Below are 18,685 nucleotides of genomic sequence, written 5' to 3' on the forward strand. Positions count from 1 at the left end.
ACGGAAGATTTTGAGAGAATTTTGAAAGAGAAACATGCATTGAACACCTGAAAGATATGTATAATAATAATAATAATAATAATAATAATAATAAAATATTGGCTGGCTTTTTTTTCATGGTATATCAGATATAGCCCATTCAGCTAGCATGATACTGAACTCGTCTTTGACTCGTTCAGTATATTATGCTAGCTGAATGGAATATATCTGATATACAACTCAACGCCAGCCAATATTATTTAATTATTACCATTCAAACACTGCTGTGCAGCTTCAGGGTATATACAAATGTAGTAGTAATTGATGGTCTGCTTCTCTCGTGGGTGTGTGTGTGTGTAAATAGAAAAAACACGCTTCAGAAATACTTTGAGTAACAGCTGGCCTTGGGTGAGCATGTGTGGGTCAATGGGTGAATAGATGTTTAGATTTGTGTGATGGATGTGTGACCTCCCCTGGCTGGTAGTCAACACGGAGACATACATTAACTTAGCAACTAGACCACCCAGAATGAAGACTCTTAGCCCCCCCCCCCACACACGTGTTTGTCTGACTTTTCTTGTGAGGGCCTTCCATTGATTTAATTAGAAATGCAGCTAATTACAGTGCCCTCCACAATTATGGGCAGCCCTTGTAAAGATTTGTAAAGCGTTAGAAAAAAAAAAAATCCACCATTTGGTGACGTAGCTTCATTTCATCTCATCTCATCTCATTATCTCTAGCCGCTTTATCCTTCTACAGGGTCGCAGGCAAGCTGGAGCCTATCCCAGCTGACTACGGGCGAAAGGCGGGGTACACCCTGGACAAGTCGCCAGGGTGAAAAACAAATCTCTCATCAAGTAATAATTTTCAACAAAAATACATGCACCACAATTATTGGCACCCCTGGAAATTATAGTGAACACAATATGTAACTGAAGCATGTGTCCTATTTAAACTGTACATTTTTGAGTTGATTGGAGTGTGTAGAAACTTTCAAGTTGTAATTCATGACTTCCTGATTAACTGGGGTACAAATATGAGATGACACCGAGGCCAAAATCGCTTAGTTATCCATCAGCATGGGAAAGATAAGAGAAAACACAAACCAAATGAGGGACAAGTGTGTTGGCCTTCATAAGTCAGGGAATGGTTATTTTAAAAAAAAGCTATTCATTTGAAAATATTTGTTTCTACTATTAGGGCAAGAATAAAACGTGGACACCAACTGGAACTGTTACAAACTCTCCTGGAAGGGGACCTGAGTTTATTTTGCCCCTACGTACAGTACAGTGACGAGGAGGGTAAGAGAGTAAAAAAAAAAATCATCAAGGATCACTGTTGGTGAATTACAAGTAAAATCTTGGGGTTTCCAAGTCTCCAAAACCACCATCACATGCCACCTCCATGCCAGCAGATGATTTGGGAGATTTGCCAGAAAAGCCTTTTCTGTCAGTTAACCACAAACATAAGTGCCTGAAGTTTGCAAAACACTGCGACAACTTTGACTGGAACCATGTTCTATGGTCTGATGTAACAATAATTGAGCTTTTTGGCAATAAACACTCAAGGTGGGTTTGGTGTAAAAAGAAAGATCGCTACAATGAAAAGAACCCGATCCCAACTGTAAAATATGGTGGAAGTTCTGTGATGTTTTGAGGCTGTTTTTCCTCCAAAAGGTCCTGAAAACCTTGTTAAAGTACATGGCATCATGGACTCCATGAAATACCAGGACATTTTAAATAAAAATCTGGCTGCCTCTGCCAGGAGACTACAGTGCCTTGCAAAAATATTCATCCCCCTTGGTATTTGTTCTGTTTTCTTGCATTACAAGCTGGAATTAAAATGGATTTTGGGGGGGTTAGCACCATTTGATTTACACAACATGCCTACCACTTTAAAGGTGCACATTGTTTTTTTTATTGTGACAAAAAAAATTAATTAAGATGAAAAAACAGAAATCTGGAGTGTGCATAGGTATTCCCCCCCCCCCCCAAAAAAAAGAGAAAAAAAGTCAATACTTTATAGAGCCACCTTTTGCTACAATTCCAGCTGCAAGTCTCTTGGGGTATGTCTCTATTAGCTTAGCACATCTAGCCACTGGGACTTTTGCCCATTCCTCAAGGCAAAACTGCTCCAACTCCTTCAAGTTAGATGGGTTGCGTTGGTGTACCGCAATCTTCAAGTTATGCCACAGATTCTCAATTGGATTGAGGTCTGGGCTTTGACGAGGCCATTCCAAGACATTTAAATGTTTCCCTTTAAACCACTCCAGTGCCACTTTAGCAGAATGTTTAGGGTCATTGTCCTGCGAGACCGTGAACCTTCGTCCCAGTCTCAAACCTCTGGCTGACTCAAACAGGTTTTCCTCCAGAATTGCCCTGTATTTAGTGCCATCCATCTTTCCTTCAGTCCTGACCAGCTTTCCTGTTCCTGCAGATGAAAAACATCCCCACAGCATGATGCCGCCACCACCATGCTTAATTGTAAGGATGGTGTTCTCAGGGTGTTGGATTTGCACCGCACATGCCATTTCCCATAATGGCCAAAAAGATCAATTTTAGTCTCATTTGACCAGAGAATCTTTAGTCTGTCCAGTGAGAATCTTCCATGGTTTAAAGTGGTCCTATGGACAGATACTCCCATTTCCGCTGTGGATCTTTGCAGCTCCCTCAGCGTTATTGTTGGTGTCTTTGTTGCATCTCTGATTAATGCTCTCCTTGCCTGGTCTGTGAGTTTTGGTGGGCGGCCTTCTCTGGTCAGGTTTGGAGTGGTGACATTCTTTCCATGTTGCTATAATGGATTTGATGGTGCTCCCTGGGATATTCAAAGTTTGGGATATTTTTAATAGCCCAACCCTGATCTATACTTCTCCACAACTTTGTCTCTGACCTGTTTGGAGGCTCCTTGGTTCTCATGTTGCTTGCTTAGTAGTGCTGCAGAGTCAGGGTTCTTCCAGAACAGGTTGATTTATACAGACATCATGTGACCGATCATGTGACACTTTGATTGCACACAGGTGGATCTTGATCAACTAATTATGTGACTTATGAAGTGAATTGGCTGGACCAGCTCTTATTTAGGGGTTTCATACGAAAGGGGGTGAATACCTATGCACACTCCAGATTTGTTTTTTCATCTTAATTAGTTTGTGTCACAATAAAAAAATAAACAAAGTGCACCTTTAAAGTGGTCGGCATGTTGTGTAAATCAAATGGTGCTAACCCCCCAAGAATCCATTTTAATTCCAGCTTGTAATGCAACAAAACAGGACAAACACCAAGGGGGATGAATACTTTTGCAAGGCACTGTAAAACTGGGTTGCCAGTGGATCCTCCAGCAGGACAAATGATCTGAAGCACATGTCCAAATCAACACAAAAATGGTTCACTGAGCACAGAATTAAGCTTCTGCCCTGGCCATCTCAGTCCCCTGAGCTGAACTCCATTGAAAGCTTGTGTGGTGAGCTGAATAGGAGACAGCACGAGAGAGGGCTGAGGACCCTGGATGATCTGGAAAGACTGTGTAAAGAGGAATGGTCTCAGATGCCCTGCTCTGTATCTCCAACCGTATAAAATGTTATAGGAGAGACTCAGTGCTGTTTTAGGCCGAATCCCATTTCACCCCTTGGACCAACCCCTTGGCCCTTCCCCTCCATTTTGCGCGTTCACGTGAAGGGGTAGGGGTATCCCAATCCCAGTTAAAGCGGAGGGGTAGGGGAAGGGGTAGGGCTTCTGTACCCCTCCAAACGGAGATTTTCCTGGAGCTGACTCCGAACGAAGGGGTTTGAGTGATTTCCCACAATGCCATGCGGATTTCAGCGAGATTTCATGCGGATTTCAGAAAGATGGCGGTTCCCGCGGCGAAAGATTGTCATAAATGTATTTTCTCCATTATTTACGTGTTTTAAGTTGTTATCCAGAGGAAACACGCCGCTTGATTCGCTTTCGAGCTGAGAATGAGCAGCGATTTCTGAAATCCAAGCTGCTGCTAAAAAGCTTTGGGAGTGAGTATTGTTTTCGGTTGCTTGACTGCGTACGTTTTGTTCTGTTATTCTCGCTTTTATTGTTTACATGAGTGTTCTGACACCTCATTCTGTCGGATGTGGTGCACGAAGCGCCAAAGATATCCCATTCAGTGGTGTTAGTTAACAAATCACACCCTGCCAGCAGAGATTTCTGCCTCTGGCTCTGACTGTAGCGGCTGGTCGCAGCCAATGACGCATTTGGTCGCGTTTTGCTAATGTAAACGCTGACGGAGGTACGCGATGACGTATGCGATCGTTGAAGGGCTATCCCAATACGTAAGGGTTGAATTTCAAGCCCTATCCCTTGTAGCTCAGTTTCAAGGGGAAGGGCCAAGGGGAAGGCGGAGGGGAAGGCGGAGGGGTAGGGGTAGAAATTAGAATTGGGATTGGGCCTTACTGGCAAAGTGAGGTTTTACCAAGTATTAAATCCAGGAGTGCCAATAATAATCGTGACATGTATTTTTGCTGAAAATAATTATTTATTGATGAGGGATTTGTTTTTCTCTGAATAAATTTATTTCAACTGAAGGCTGGATTTCTCTTTTTTTTTTTTCAGTGTGAGATGACGCTACTTCACCAACAGGTGGATTTTTTCCTAACCCTTTTTACTAATCTTTACAAGGGGTGCCAATAATTGTGGAGGGCACTGTAATTTCATACCTATACCTAAACTTAACAATAACCTTATCTTCAATAATGAGCCAAAGATTAGTGTCAAATGTCCCCACAAGGTCAAAATTGTCAGATATTCTTGTTGTTAATTGCAGTGTGTGAAGCACAGAAAACGTTCTGGCTCATCTAACAGGTGATGAAAAAAATTGGCACTGTATGAACAAGCTGCATGTCAGGGGGTTTAATGAAAGAAAGCCGTGCCACATACGCAGCATACCACACGTTCATGTTGTACAAACACAAACACATCACTGACTCTTGACTAAACATCTGTCCGGCATTAAACACCGCAGAGACATGAAAAGTGCTGCACATAAAAGGCCTAAAACCTTTCACATTAATAATAATAATAGTACCTGTATCAGGACTGACAGTTGTTTTGGTTGAAACACCAACACCCATATCGGTGCCTTGTTTCACATAAGCATAATTCCACCCTTGCAAGTGTAAACAAGAAAAAAAATCCAAATATTTGGATCATTACATTAAAGCTATGGTCTGCAGTATTCTGTCTGATTTTTTTCACAACCCTCACAAGGATGACAGCAGAACACACTTATATACCCTGCTTACTTACAGAAACCACAGCGAGTGCCACCCTCAAACACAAAGCCACTGGGGACTGGGCCATATCTGCGCAGGTCCAGGAGGTTCCACTGGCCGCTGATAACAGGGGGGACGTCCCTGGCAATGACGAGCAGATTGTTGCACAAATGAAGTGTGGCCGGACCAGTTTCCAGCTTTGTACCAGGCAGGACTGTCACCTTAAAACTATGTACTGTAGGGGGTGGAAGGGGGATAAAGAGCGAGAGAGAGAGAGAGAGAGAGACAGAGAGAGAGAACTGAATGAAAAATCCACCCTGAAAATCCATCCATTATTCGTAACCACTTATCCTGTACAGGGTCGCAGGCAAGCTGGAGCCTATCCCAGCTGACTATGGGCGAGGGGCGGGGTACACCCTGGACAAGTCACCAGGTCATCGCAGGGCTGACAAACAACCATTCACACTCACATTCACACCTACGGTCAATTTTGAGCCATCAATTGGCCTAACCTGCATGCTTTTGGACTGTGGGGGAAACCAGAGCACCCTGAGGTGGTGTTTACATTAGACCGTATCAGCGGATCATCAGATTAACGTTTTTAAAACGATTCGCGTGCACACAGCAACGCCAATACACGGATACGCTAATCACATGACTAATTAGACGGCACGTCACATGATCCCAGTGCATATCGGGCATGCGCGAGTCACTCACCACTTGCAAGTGGAAGGATGGCAAGCGAACACCTTCTCCAGCAGATAAACACACCTGGCTGTGATGGTCATGTTCTCACTGAGTTTAAGCGCCTGAAGGAGGTAAATAAGTTGAAATGTGTAAATAAACCTCAGTGCGGCTCAGCGCTTCCTCCTGCGCTCCAAATCACTCCGCCCTGAACAGCGTGTGCCCTCTGGAGGGTGCGCACTCTGGCCCTGCGCAGCTCACAGAGCGCGCGAGTGAAGCGCACGAGCAGTGATTCGGGACTGAGCCGCTGTGTGTGTGATCCCAACGCCAGCGAATCAGGAAGGTGGATGTCACAGTGACGTTGTCCAATGACGACGTCAGCTAGAGCTCAGCACTGCGTTTCCTCGTTCCTCAATGTTTACACAGCACCGGATCAGATACGAACTGGGTTGAATACGTGGGCCCTGGCGGATTCAAGTTGTTCCGCCTGTGGAGTCGTTTCCCGGCGTTTTAATGTGCACGGACAGTGCATCTGCAACGAAAACGAGACGGATACGGTCTAATGTAAACACCACCTGAGGGGACCCACACAGACACGGGGAGAACATGCAAACTCCACACAGAAAGGCCCCCGTCAGTCGCTGGGCTCGAACCCAGAACCTTCTTGCTGTGAAGCAACAGTGCTAACCACTACACCACCGTGCCACCCACCCTGAAAATGTCATCTTTAATGCTGTCCACTATCTACTTTGTAATATATATATATATATATATATATATATATATATATATATATTTTTTTTTTTTTTTAGTTTAAACGTCTCGACAAGACCTTGAGCTATTTGTACTTTAAGTACCATTTTCTTACATTAGCCAGAATGCCGTTTGACTGCCTGCTGATAGTGTCTCTGCTGGGAATTCAGCTCTACCCAAAGACAGCATGATTCAGCAGCGCTTTAGACCTTTAGTCTGTCCAGCTGAAGGTGTCCTTGAAGAGAGATAAGCCTGATTGGCCTGATGCTGGCATTATAATGCACCACTTTGCTTTTCATTATGCTGATTCCTTACCTCGAGCTAAACAATTACTATTTGGCTCTTTGAGTGCTGAATGCTAGATACTGACCTACAGTAATTACCACAATAAATGAAAAATTTTTGGCTACTCCTTCTACAAATCTAATCCAATCTTCAGCAAAGCTGACGGATATGATATACAGATTGAACCTGGAAACCAGTCATTGGGTGGATTGTTCATTTTCAGAGGCGTTTGCCAACAAGTCTAAGGCATTTGATGTTTGATGGCGCAGAAGCCAAACAGTAAATGAGGCAGTATGTCTGCAATGCTTCTGCATATCAAGCCCAGATTTGGTGGACAGATACAGGCACGTGCACACATAGGGCTTTAGGGGTGCTTGAGCCCCTGCCCTTTTTGCCTCAAATTAAATGTTGCCCTTTTATAACAATAATAATCCTAATAATAAATAATACAGTCCTGTTAGAAGTTTAAAACAACGGCGGTACAAAAACTCCACGGCAATCTACCAATTTTCTTGTAATACGGGGTCGTTGTGTGCGTTGAGCTGCCGCTTCTCTGTCTATTGCTGCTCCGCTCGAGTGCGGCCAGAGAGAGGGCGCGCGGACGGGAGTGAGAGGGAAGAAGCCGCTGCGCTGCCACAATGAGAACAGAGGAGACGTGACAGTGAGGCAGCTTGAACATGTGAGTTACGGTCTAACAGTTAGCCCTTTCAAACTGTATGTACATGACATTTGTGCGAGTAATTTAAGTCTCTGTAGTTTAATAATCTCCTTGTTAACTGACGTGACCTGACCTGTTACTGTTCACAATCGATTGCCTCGGCCGTGCTTCGGTCTACATGCAAGTATCATATATCGTCGGGAAGCTTACGTTCTCCTCTTGTGTATATAACTAGTCGTCGACCTCTTCCACAACGTGCTCAAATCAAATGTGGGTTATGTTTCAGAAAAAAACAATGTTATGTGTCAGTTTCTATTTTTGCTGGACGTCGGAGTACGGTGCATCGAGCAGCACAGAGAAGTTTGCATGGTACAGGAAATCGAGTATAAAATACAAAATAAAATGCCGCTGACTGATTATCATTTTGTCCATTAGGCTATTTACTTATTTGTTCAAAGTTCAGGTTTCACTGTTCAATGTTAAATCTTTAACAATAAAAAAGCCTAATAACGCACCAGTGTTTTATTGCTTTGCATGTCTTCCAAGCCTATGATAATGTGAGTGACAATTTTGCTGACACAAAAGAAATGGCAATTGCATATCACTTTCACCAACACAGGACACATAGCTAAGTACTTACCTTCCTATTAGTACGTTAATTTTAATTCTACATTTCCATATTTTGGAAAGGACCGGGGAAAAAAAAAATCATGCACTTGCTGCCCTTTTTCTGACTTTGAGCCCCTGCCCCTCTATAATCCTGTGCACGTCCCTGGACAGATACGTGACATGAGTTTAAGGCATTCTACCAATTTTGAATAATAACATTCAAATAACAGAGAACCTCTTGTTCGCTTGTTTCTGTCTGCTTCCTTTGACACAGTGAATCAGCAGATCCTCATTTCCACTCTCATTTCACTCACCATGCATTCATTTTAGTATTTATCGTATTATTGCTTATGCTCTTAGGTTGTGACGTTCCCTTTATTGGCTGATTGTTTTGTATACTGTTTATGCGCTTTGGCTTGATATGGTCTTCCAGCACTCGAGCACTTGTACAAACTAGCATTTCTCTCGTGTTTCAGGTTATGAATCCTTGCTGATCTGCTCGATGCTGTGTGTTTATAAAACTTCAACTGTTTTCACATTTTGCAATTCACTCTGGATAAGACTCTCTACTTTGTGACCAATTGTAAATGTATGTTGAAATTTTGTACGCTGTAATCCATCATCTGAATAAGCTCTGAACTGATTAGCTGGGAAACCGTCATCATCAGCCCTCAAGTGACCTGCACAGAGCTCTGACCTCAACCCCACTGAACACCCACCTTTGGGATGTACTGGAATGCTGACAGCGCACAAGGCCTTCTCAGTAAGTGAACTCACTAATGCCCTTGGGGCTGAATGGACAAACCCCCACAACCACACGGAATGCCTTTCCAAAAAGTAGAGGCTGTTAGAGCAGCAAAGGGGGGAATAAATCTGGATTGGGATGTTTTAAAAGCACTTATGGATATGATAGTCAGGTGTCCACGAACTTCTGGCCATATAGTGCAACACTAGCAAGATGCGAACTCTAAAATTTAAAGAGAAGTTTCCACAATGACGCAAGACCACTAAAACACACAGACCTGAGAATTCTCACTAAATCAAAATTATAGCACTTGTACACATGCTGAGATATGTTTCAACACACACACACACGAATAAGCTTGCTCAATTACGTGAAGCCAAATTTCTCAGTGCCCATGTGCAGGACAGATGGGTAGGGGATATTTATCAATAGCTTTAACACACATTTCACAGGAAGAGGACCGATCCAAATCATAATAAATAACACTTGAGTCAGTGTAACATACAGACCGTTGCATGTAGGGTTTGTTTTTTTTTCTTAGTGTCTTGTGTTTCTGAGGAAAAATTCCTGTGAAGTTACTTTGTAAGAATGAATATAAAAGTCAAACATAAACAGCATGTCTATAAGAGTTGAGCAAGAGCGGATTCATGTTTTTCAGCAGCTTGTAGTGGCATAAGCCAGGTCACTGGAATAAAGCAACACAGACTCTCGCGAGACAGTGAAAAACACTGCGAGAATAGTGTTTAGAAATAGAGCGTGTTATTATTCCATACGTTTAAATTACCACATTTAGCTTCAGGAGACTTCACATGATCTGCTGGAGTAGCTATGTAAAGTTGTAACGATGTGTCTTTTGGGTTCAAGTGAGCTGCGGACATTAGGTAGTTAGCAACCATGATCAATCTTATTATCTTCCTAAAGCCTGATTTAGGCTGTGTGATTATATCAGTCTTTTAAAATGATTACTTGTCACATTGTACGAGATGATCCCAGTAAAATCTTACCAAAGTTTTTTGCGGCATGGTGGTGTAGGGGTTAGCGCTGTCGCTTCACAGCAAGAAGGTCCTGGGTTCGAGCCCCGTGGCCGGCGAGGGCCTTTCTGTGTGGAGTTTGCATGTTCTCCCCGTGTCCGCGTGGGTTTCCTCCGGGTGCTCCGGTTTCCCCCACAGTCCAAAGACATGCAGGTTAGGTTAACTGGTGACTCTAAATTGACCGTAGGTGTGAATGTGAGTGTGAATGGTTGTCTGTGTCTATGTGTCAGCCCTGTGATGACCTGGCGACTTGTCCAGGGTGTACCCCGCCTTTCGCCCGTAGTCAGCTGGGATAGGCTCCAGCTTGTCTGCGACCCTGTAGAACAGGATAAAGCGGCTAGAGATAATGAGATGAGATATATATTTTCATCCTGATACCCTATAGGTCAATCGGTTGTCAGCCTTTTACGAGGCTGTCTGCATCTATCGATAGCACACACACACACACCAAGGATGAGAGTGGCTTGTGCTGAAAAAATCTGAAAAATTAGCCGGGGGTCTGGGGGCCGCAGGATTTTAGAGATTTTTTACCCTAAAAACCATTTATTTTATCATCAAAATTTTACAAATGTTGTTGAAATACCATACCCTGTTTGCTTACAAAATTGACACTTATACAAAAGTAGAACTCTCTTTCAAGTACATACATTACTTAAACTTTCATTTGATAAAGATCAACTACACCTACCTGTATGTAAAGGAAACATTGCCATAGGCCTTTTGTGATAGATTTTGCATATACATTCCAGGTGAGCACCAACATGATACTTCAAATTTGCTGCTCTAAATCCAAACTAAGGTAACACATTTCACTGCTATATTAAATAATGGTTTATATGATTTATGAATACATTTTTCCTTTGGTTCTATAAAGTGTTTGTCTATTTACAATATATACAACTATTTACAGTTTCATGGTGCAGAAAATTTATTTCTTCTTTATTTTGAGCTTTTTAGCAAGAGCTAAAAGCTTGTTGGTCCTCTCCCTCTTTTTAGCCAACTCCTCTTGAAATTATTAAAAAAAAGTAATTATTATTATTAGTAGTAGTAGTAGTAGTAGTGATACAAACAATTATTCATGGATTATAGATAATTTATTTTTAATAGTGAACATTGATAACTGAACTGATGATAATAACATTAACAAGTATTACTGTTTATTAGTAGTAGTACAGTTATTTTATATCAATGTTCACAATTTAAAAACAATTATCTATAATCCATGAGTATTTGTTTGTATTCTACCAATTACTACTTTTTAATAATTATTTGTAATAATTTTTAATAGCTTAATTTTATAACATTTAATAATCCCTAGTATTTATTAATCACTAATTCATAAGTAGTAATGATTAATAATCCATAATAATTACTACTAATTATTATTAGTGGTTGTTAATATTATTCTTATTATTATATTAAAAACACTGTTGTAGACGATAGGTAATAAAACTAAAAAAAAAAATTGTACAAATTATATTGTACTATATTTATTATAATTATTGTATTTTCTGTAGTTCTTTTTAATTGAGTTTTGAAATAAAGGTTGTTTATATATTTATATTAAACTTAGTACAATAAACAATGTTAATTATGTAAAAAAATGTTAATCATTATTAGTATTATGTCCTATAAGTCCCATTTTCCACCTGACTCTTGTGCGCATGCGCGAACCCCCCTGCGTTTCACTCCGGAGCGCTTGACCTCTAAGGGCCTCTGCATGCTCTTGTGACAAGGCTTTCGCAGATAGCTTTTCGCAGACAGTTGTAATTTATCATTGAGTGGGGAGTAATAAGCGTGCGCGATGTTATTCATCGCCACAACGCAAGGAGGCGCGAAGTCACGAAATCGCTAGGAGTAGTTGGTGGGTGTGGTTAGTGGAGTGTTTATCCTCCGGTTACTTATAATGACTAGAGCTGGAGTCGTATAGCTGTCCGTACTTCCTCACTTCCTCGATCAACCGCTCTTCATGCTGCTCCATCTTCGCTCGTGTTTTTAAAAATGGCGGTCGTGAAAACAAACCAAACCGGGAAAGTAGGGAAGCGGAAGTGCGTGTACAGCGGATGTAGAGTGGACCAATCAGAGCCCTCTTGTCTGCGACACTGTCTGCGAGGCTTCTGCGGTGGCCACAATTTTTGGGAGGTGCGCGCAGAGCGTCTGTGAAGGGGGGGGCTACGCAGACGCCATCTGCGAGGACTGGGTTGTCAGCATAAATTGGCCTTAACACTCATGCGCGCGCGCCTCGTGTCGGTGAAAAGCCAGTTTCCCAGTCCGCCCGCCGTGTCCCCAGCGCTGCGGTACCGGCTTTAAACACATTTGTGCGATCCAGCGCTTTTTATCGCAAACGAGTCTTCTCCTTATTTTGGGGGTATTTGTCATCCCCCAACCACTTGTCGTTAAACAGACATCTTCCCATAATTATCAACGCTTTCTAGCGCCCGCGTAAGCTACCTGCGCATCTCTCACTCTTCACAACCGCCGCACCACAGCACACTTCCTCCAGCGGCCTCCTAGCGTTAGTTCTTGATCTACAGAATGCACAGAACCAATGCTGCCCCCAAAAGGTGCGCTGGACACTTTTAAAATTACAGTTAAAAAAAATACCCCAAACCGGATGGAGACATTTCACTCGTTTGGTCCAAGATTAAATTAATACCTCCCTTTCGAAAATTCCAGTCATTCCAAACAATTTAAGACATTTTAAGGGCTTGAAAACCGAAAGTTGTATTTAAGACTTTTTAAGGACCCGCGGGAACCCTGTGATATATGAGTCAGCTGACGGCGAGTCAGTCCGGCCGCCCAGAAATAGTACCAGACCCTACCCTACCCCCCTAAAATTTTCTCAACGGATTTGCAACAATATAAAAAAGGTCCATTTTGACTGAAAAAAAAGCGGAATTCCGCCAAAAAGCGGAAAACTCTCATCCCTGACACACACAATCTATTGCCGGCTTGCTAGGCCTGTCACAGCTTCACAACCATTCACACCTAGAGTCAATTTAGAGTCACCAGTGAACCGAACCTGCATGTCTTTGAACTGTGGGGGAAACCGGAGCACCCGGAGGAAACCCACGCGGACACGGGGAGAACATGCAAACTCCACACAGAAAGGCCCCTGTCGGCCGCTGGGCTCGAACCCAGGACCTTCTTGCTGTGAGGCAACAGTGCTAACCACTACACCACCGTGCCGCCCCCAAAATGGGTATAACAAAAGTTAATACAAAAAGAGTAGCTCATATGCTAACTGTAATAATATACAACGTTCATGAGATTGTCTCTGATGTATTCTTTTTTTTCTGCTCCTCTTGTTCCTCTGCTTCTTTTATACACTGACTCTCTTCTCATTCAGTTCATCACAGATTTGTCTCCATTCTTTTCGGTTCTCTAACTTTGCTTTCCATTGGTTAAGTGTATCACCACGTCTCAGAGCATTTTTGCATGTGTCTTTATATCTTAATTTAGGACGACCAACAGAACATGTTCCTTCAGTTAATTCACCATACAATAGGGATTTTACCAGTCGATCAGTGCTCGGATGGGTTCCCTTTTGAGTCTGGTTCCTCTCGAGGTTTCTTCCTCGTGCCATCTGAGGGAGTTTTTCCTTGCCACCATCGCCACAGGCTTGCTCATTGGGGACAGATTAGGGATAAAATTAGCTCATGTTTTAGGTCATCCAAATTCTGTGAAGCTGCTTTGCGACGATGTTTATTGTTAAAAGCGCTATACAAATAAACTTGACTTGACATTCGGCACACATGACCTAGCCAGCGTAGTCTCCTTCTAGCTAGTTTTATTTCTTTTTCTTCCACCCATGCTCTCGCAAGAACTTCTTCGTTGCTGATGTCATAGTCCCATTTTATCTTTAGAATTCTCCTTAGGTGGTGCTGTTGAATTGTACGGAGTTGCCTAATTTGATTATGGTACAAAGTCCAAGTTTCGCTACCATACATTAGTAGAGGTATAAAGACATTGATTGTCGATTTTTACTTTGGTGGAAATGGTGAGGTCATGTGAGTCGAAGACTCGATGGTGTAATTTTACGAATACACAAGATATTGCTTGAATGTCTCATCTCATCTCATTATCTGTAGCCGCTTTATCCTTCTACAGGGTCGCAGGCGAGCTGGAGCCTATCCCAGCTGACTACGGGCGAAAGGCGGGGTACACCCTGGACAAGTCGCCAGGTCATCACAGGGCTGACACATAGACACAGACAACCATTCACACTCTCACTCACACCTACGGTCAATTTAGAGTCACCAGTTAACCTAACCTGCATGTCTTTGGACTGTGGGGGAAACCGGAGCACCCGGAGGAAACCCACACGGACACGGGGAGAACATGCAAACTCCACACAGAAAGGCCCTCGCCGGCTACGGGGCTCGAACCCGGACCTTCTTGCTGTGAGGCGACAGCGCTAACCACTACACCACCGTGCCGCCCCTTGCTTGAATGTGTGCTGTTAAAGTTCTATAACAGATGCGATAATGGTACTTCATGCGAGATTATCCAATGAAGATCCGCTAACAATAGATCTGTGTTCTACTTACATTATCAGTTAGCTTGATCTAGAAAATAGGGTCAAATAAACAGAGCTTGAGGTAATGTGAATATTTTTTTCGGCCAATTTGGGTGATTTGTTTATATTTTGCTACTGCAACTACCATATGTGTAGCTGTCCTGCAAGTTTTGCATCATCCTATGCCATCCTTCTATTCATGGCTTCATAAGTATAGCCACACTCACTTTGTCATCCACTGTCTTTGGTTACAATGACATGTCTCATGATGTGTTCAAAGACGGTCCGTGTCCGAAATTGCTCACTCGTTCACTACTCCCTACTCACTAACTAGGCAATTCTATATAGAGGACTATATAGTGAGCTCATTGATAAAATGGGGGGGGGGGGGGGGGGACACTTTCGGATACTACTCTGCTGCGCTGTTATTTACGTCATTACTGTCGCACAATTAAAACGTGCCAGATCAGTCGGCTGGTGGATTTTCAAAATAAATACATGCATGTATTTTTGTGAAAAATACATATTATACTGAACGTATTTCCCACATTAATAAATACAAAGTACAACCCCGATTCCAAAAAAGTTGGGACAAAGTACAAATTGTAAATATAAACGGAATGCAATGATGTGGAAGTTTCAAAATTCCATATTTTATTCAGAATAGAACATAGATGACATATCAAATGTTTAAACTGAGAAAATGTATCATTTAAAGAGAAAAATTAGGTGATTTTAAATTTCATGACAACACATCTCAAAAAAGTTGGGACAAGGCCATGTTTACCACTGTGAGACATCCCCTTTTCTCTTTACAACAGTCTGTAAACGTCTGGGGACTGAGGAGACAAGTTGCTCAAGTTTAGGGATAGGAATGTTAACCCATTCTTGTCTAATGTAGGATTCTAGTTGCTCAACTGTCTTAGGTCTTTTTTGTCGTATCTTCCGTTTTATGATGCGCCAAATGTTTTCTATGGGTGAAAGATCTGGACTGCAGGCTGGCCAGTTCAGTACCCGGACCCTTCTTCTACGCAGCCATGATGCTGTAATTGATGCAGTATGTGGTTTGGCATTGTCATGTTGGAAAATGCAAGGTCTTCCCTGAAAGAGACGTCGTCTGGATGGGAGCATATGTTGCTCTAGAACCTGGATATACCTTTCAGCATTGATGGTGTCTTTCCAGATGTGTAAGCTGCCCATGCCACACGCACTAATGCAACCCCATACCATCAGAGATGCAGGCTTCTGAACTGAGCGCTGATAACAACTTGGGTCGTCCTTCTCCTCTTTAATCCAAATGACACGGTGTCCCTGATTTCCATAAAGAACTTCAAATTTTGATTCGTCTGACCACAGAACAGTTTTCCACTTTGCCACAGTCCATTTTAAATGAGCCTTGGCCCAGAGAAGATGTCTGCGCTTCTGGATCATGTTTAGATACGGCTTCTTCTTTGAACTATAGAGTTTTAGCTGGCAACAGTGGATGACATGGTGAATTGTGTTCACAGATAATGTTCTCTGGAAATATTCCTGAGGCCATTTTGTGATTTCCAATACAGAAGCATGCCTGTATGTGATGCAGTGCCGTCTAAGGGCCCGAAGATCACGGGCACCCAGTATGGTTTTCCGGCCTTGACCCTTACGCACAGAGATTCTTCCAGATTCTCTGAATCTTTTGATGATATTATGCACTGTAGATGATATGTTCAAACTCTTTGCAATTTTACACTGTCGAACTCCTTTCTGATATTGCTCCACTATTTGTCGGCGCAGAATTAGGGGGATTGTGATCCTCTTCCCATCTTTACTTCTGAGAGCCGCTGTCACTCCAAGATGCTCTTTTTATACCCAGTCATGTTAATGACCTATTGCCAATTGACCTAATGAGTTGCAATTTGGTCCTCCAGCTGTTCATTTTTTGTACCTTTAACTTTTCCAGCCCCTTATTGCCCCTGTCCCAACTTTTTTGAGATGTGTTGCTGTCATGAAATTTTAGTGAGCCAATATTTGGCATGAAATTTCAAAATGTCTCACTTTCGACATTTGATATGTTGTCTATGTTCTATTGTGAATACAATATCAGTTTTTGAGATTTGTAAATTATTGCATTCCGTTTTTATTTACAATTTGTACTTTGTCCCAACTTTTTTGGAATCGGGGTTGTACCTGCATCTTTCAGTTCTTTTAAAATCAAGGCTGAATACTTCCTTCTTTGCCGCTGTCTTTTATTAAATCGAATTTGAAGCTTTGGATTTGATTTCTTTCAGCACGACTGCAATGCATGATGGGATATATTACTTGGTTAGTGACCATCGGTTGTACACTACTTTTCGTGATGCATTGTAGGATACTTTGAGTGCACTATATAGGGTGTAATAATGCTCACTATACATTCGGACAGTGCTACAAAATAGCGACCTCACTATATAGTCCACTATACAGCGAGTAGGGAGCGATATCGGACACGGGGAATCTCAATCTCAGCTGGCCACCAAATAAATCTTTTATAATCTATGATTACTATATGCAAAAATCATTACAAAAAGTAAATACAGCATTTAAGAAAATAAACGATAACTACAGACAACCATCATTTTCGTCCAACATGTTCAAAGGTTAAAGACTTGAAAATTAGTATCAGTATCATTTTTCCCCTAAACTCTTACCTATAATTAAAAATGCGTTCTAGACCATTTCTACTGCTGATAAATCCACAAACCACATGAAGGCAGCAAAACTTTCATACTGATCAAATCAATCAAATGACAGTATTTAGCATTTCTTGCTTTAATTTTTCCCTCAACAAGTGATGCATCTTATTTATTGGGACCCAATCAAACAATTTCAAATATTCCTCCTATTCTTGGTCATTTATTTCAGGTATACTATACAGGTAACTGAGATTAGAACGCAGTGTGTCGAGAGACTAAAATAATCTACACAAGGCACTTGATAAAGGAATGTGGGGCCGGTTGGACCTGTCAGCAACAAGTCTGATACAGATTCATGAAGGGCCACAAATCAAAACAATGAGGCAAAGAGTTCAAGACACACACACACACACACACACAGTGACAGCAAGCAGGTGACTTCACAGTGAGCCGTGCCAGCCCCCCCTCAGTAGAGTAACTGCAAATACCCCCCACACACACACACCGGTCACATTGGGTTATTTGCTTGCTAGATTTATGAGGCTAATGACTGGAATGCACATCAAAGCTTGCCATTTAACAGCCTTCTCTCTATTGCTTAAGGGCACCTTTGAGCTTAAACACATTACTATACATTTGTTCATTTCATATTTGTTCCAAAACCATTTGTATGATGTTTAAAATGTTTTAGAGCTATGCGGTTGAAAATACAATACATACATCATCTGCTCAACAAAACATTGTTTTTCTTTCCTGTTATACAACAGTCAGTATGGCAGTGGTCAGTTAAAGCAGATACGCAGAACCATGGCCTCGCTTTCGTTTATAAATGCCTTGAGACCTCAAGAATGGCACAGGAATAGTTTTAAGCGTTAACAATAAATCTAATATCGTAATTTTTACAATTAAAATTATTTATATAGGTAGCAGTAGGGCTGAACGATTTTAAGAAAAAATTGAATTGCGATTTTTCTGGCAGATACTGCGATTTCGATTTCAACCACGATTTTTTTTTTCTTTAAATCAAGTTTCAGTGCAAATTAATTAATACAATGAATTCCATAAAGCTAATGCAATGAAAACTGAGGTCAACAGATTTCAAATGTAGGCCTGTTTATTAACATTGAGTGCCTGAGGAACAAGTTATAATAACTTAAAATAAAAATAAAAAGAGAGCCATCTTTCTGAAGTAAACTTTTGCTTCTTTTACTTTTCCCATCTACAACATATCAGACATAAAAAAAGGTTGATCAATGGCTCAGCAGCGTCAAAATATTGCACTTTTAAAGAATGTACATAAGCATTATAAATTTTAACTAGAGCCAACAATTCCCCTGTGGGAAATAAGAGTGATGCAGTGGCTGTAGCATTCGCTATTGCAGGGCCCCTCCCTCCTGTGTGTGTGAGAGAGCGAGCAGCCCCTCCCCCACCCGCGCGCTCAGACACAGACAGAGAAAGCGCACTTTTCCCTCACAGTGCTCCCTCCAAACAACGGGGATTTACACGAAAACGGAAGGAGATATTCACAAAAT

At 41.9% G+C, this 18,685-nt stretch overlaps 1 protein-coding gene across 11 annotated transcripts in view; it reads right to left on the bottom strand.

Moving 5' to 3' along the window:
• Window positions 1-18,685, bottom strand: part of LOC132883405 (protein Dok-7-like) — a 105,188-nt gene that overhangs the window by 62,155 nt on the left and 24,348 nt on the right. For 10 of the 11 annotated variants that reach the window (XR_009654317.1, XM_060917006.1, XM_060917005.1 and 7 more), the window contains exon 4: window positions 5,253-5,453. The exons of the other annotated variant lie outside the window; for it this stretch is intronic. Coding sequence is in view for 9 of the 10 variants with exons in the window: in XM_060917006.1 (XP_060772989.1) it covers window positions 5,253-5,453 (201 nt within the window). In the remaining variant the exon portion in view is untranslated. The remainder of the gene's footprint in view (window positions 1-5,252; window positions 5,454-18,685) is intronic. 11 annotated transcript variants of the gene reach the window in all.

The sequence above is a fragment of the Neoarius graeffei genome, chromosome 3 (genome assembly GCF_027579695.1).
Source record: "Neoarius graeffei isolate fNeoGra1 chromosome 3, fNeoGra1.pri, whole genome shotgun sequence".
In the NCBI taxonomy this organism is placed as follows: Eukaryota; Metazoa; Chordata; class Actinopteri; order Siluriformes; family Ariidae; genus Neoarius; species Neoarius graeffei.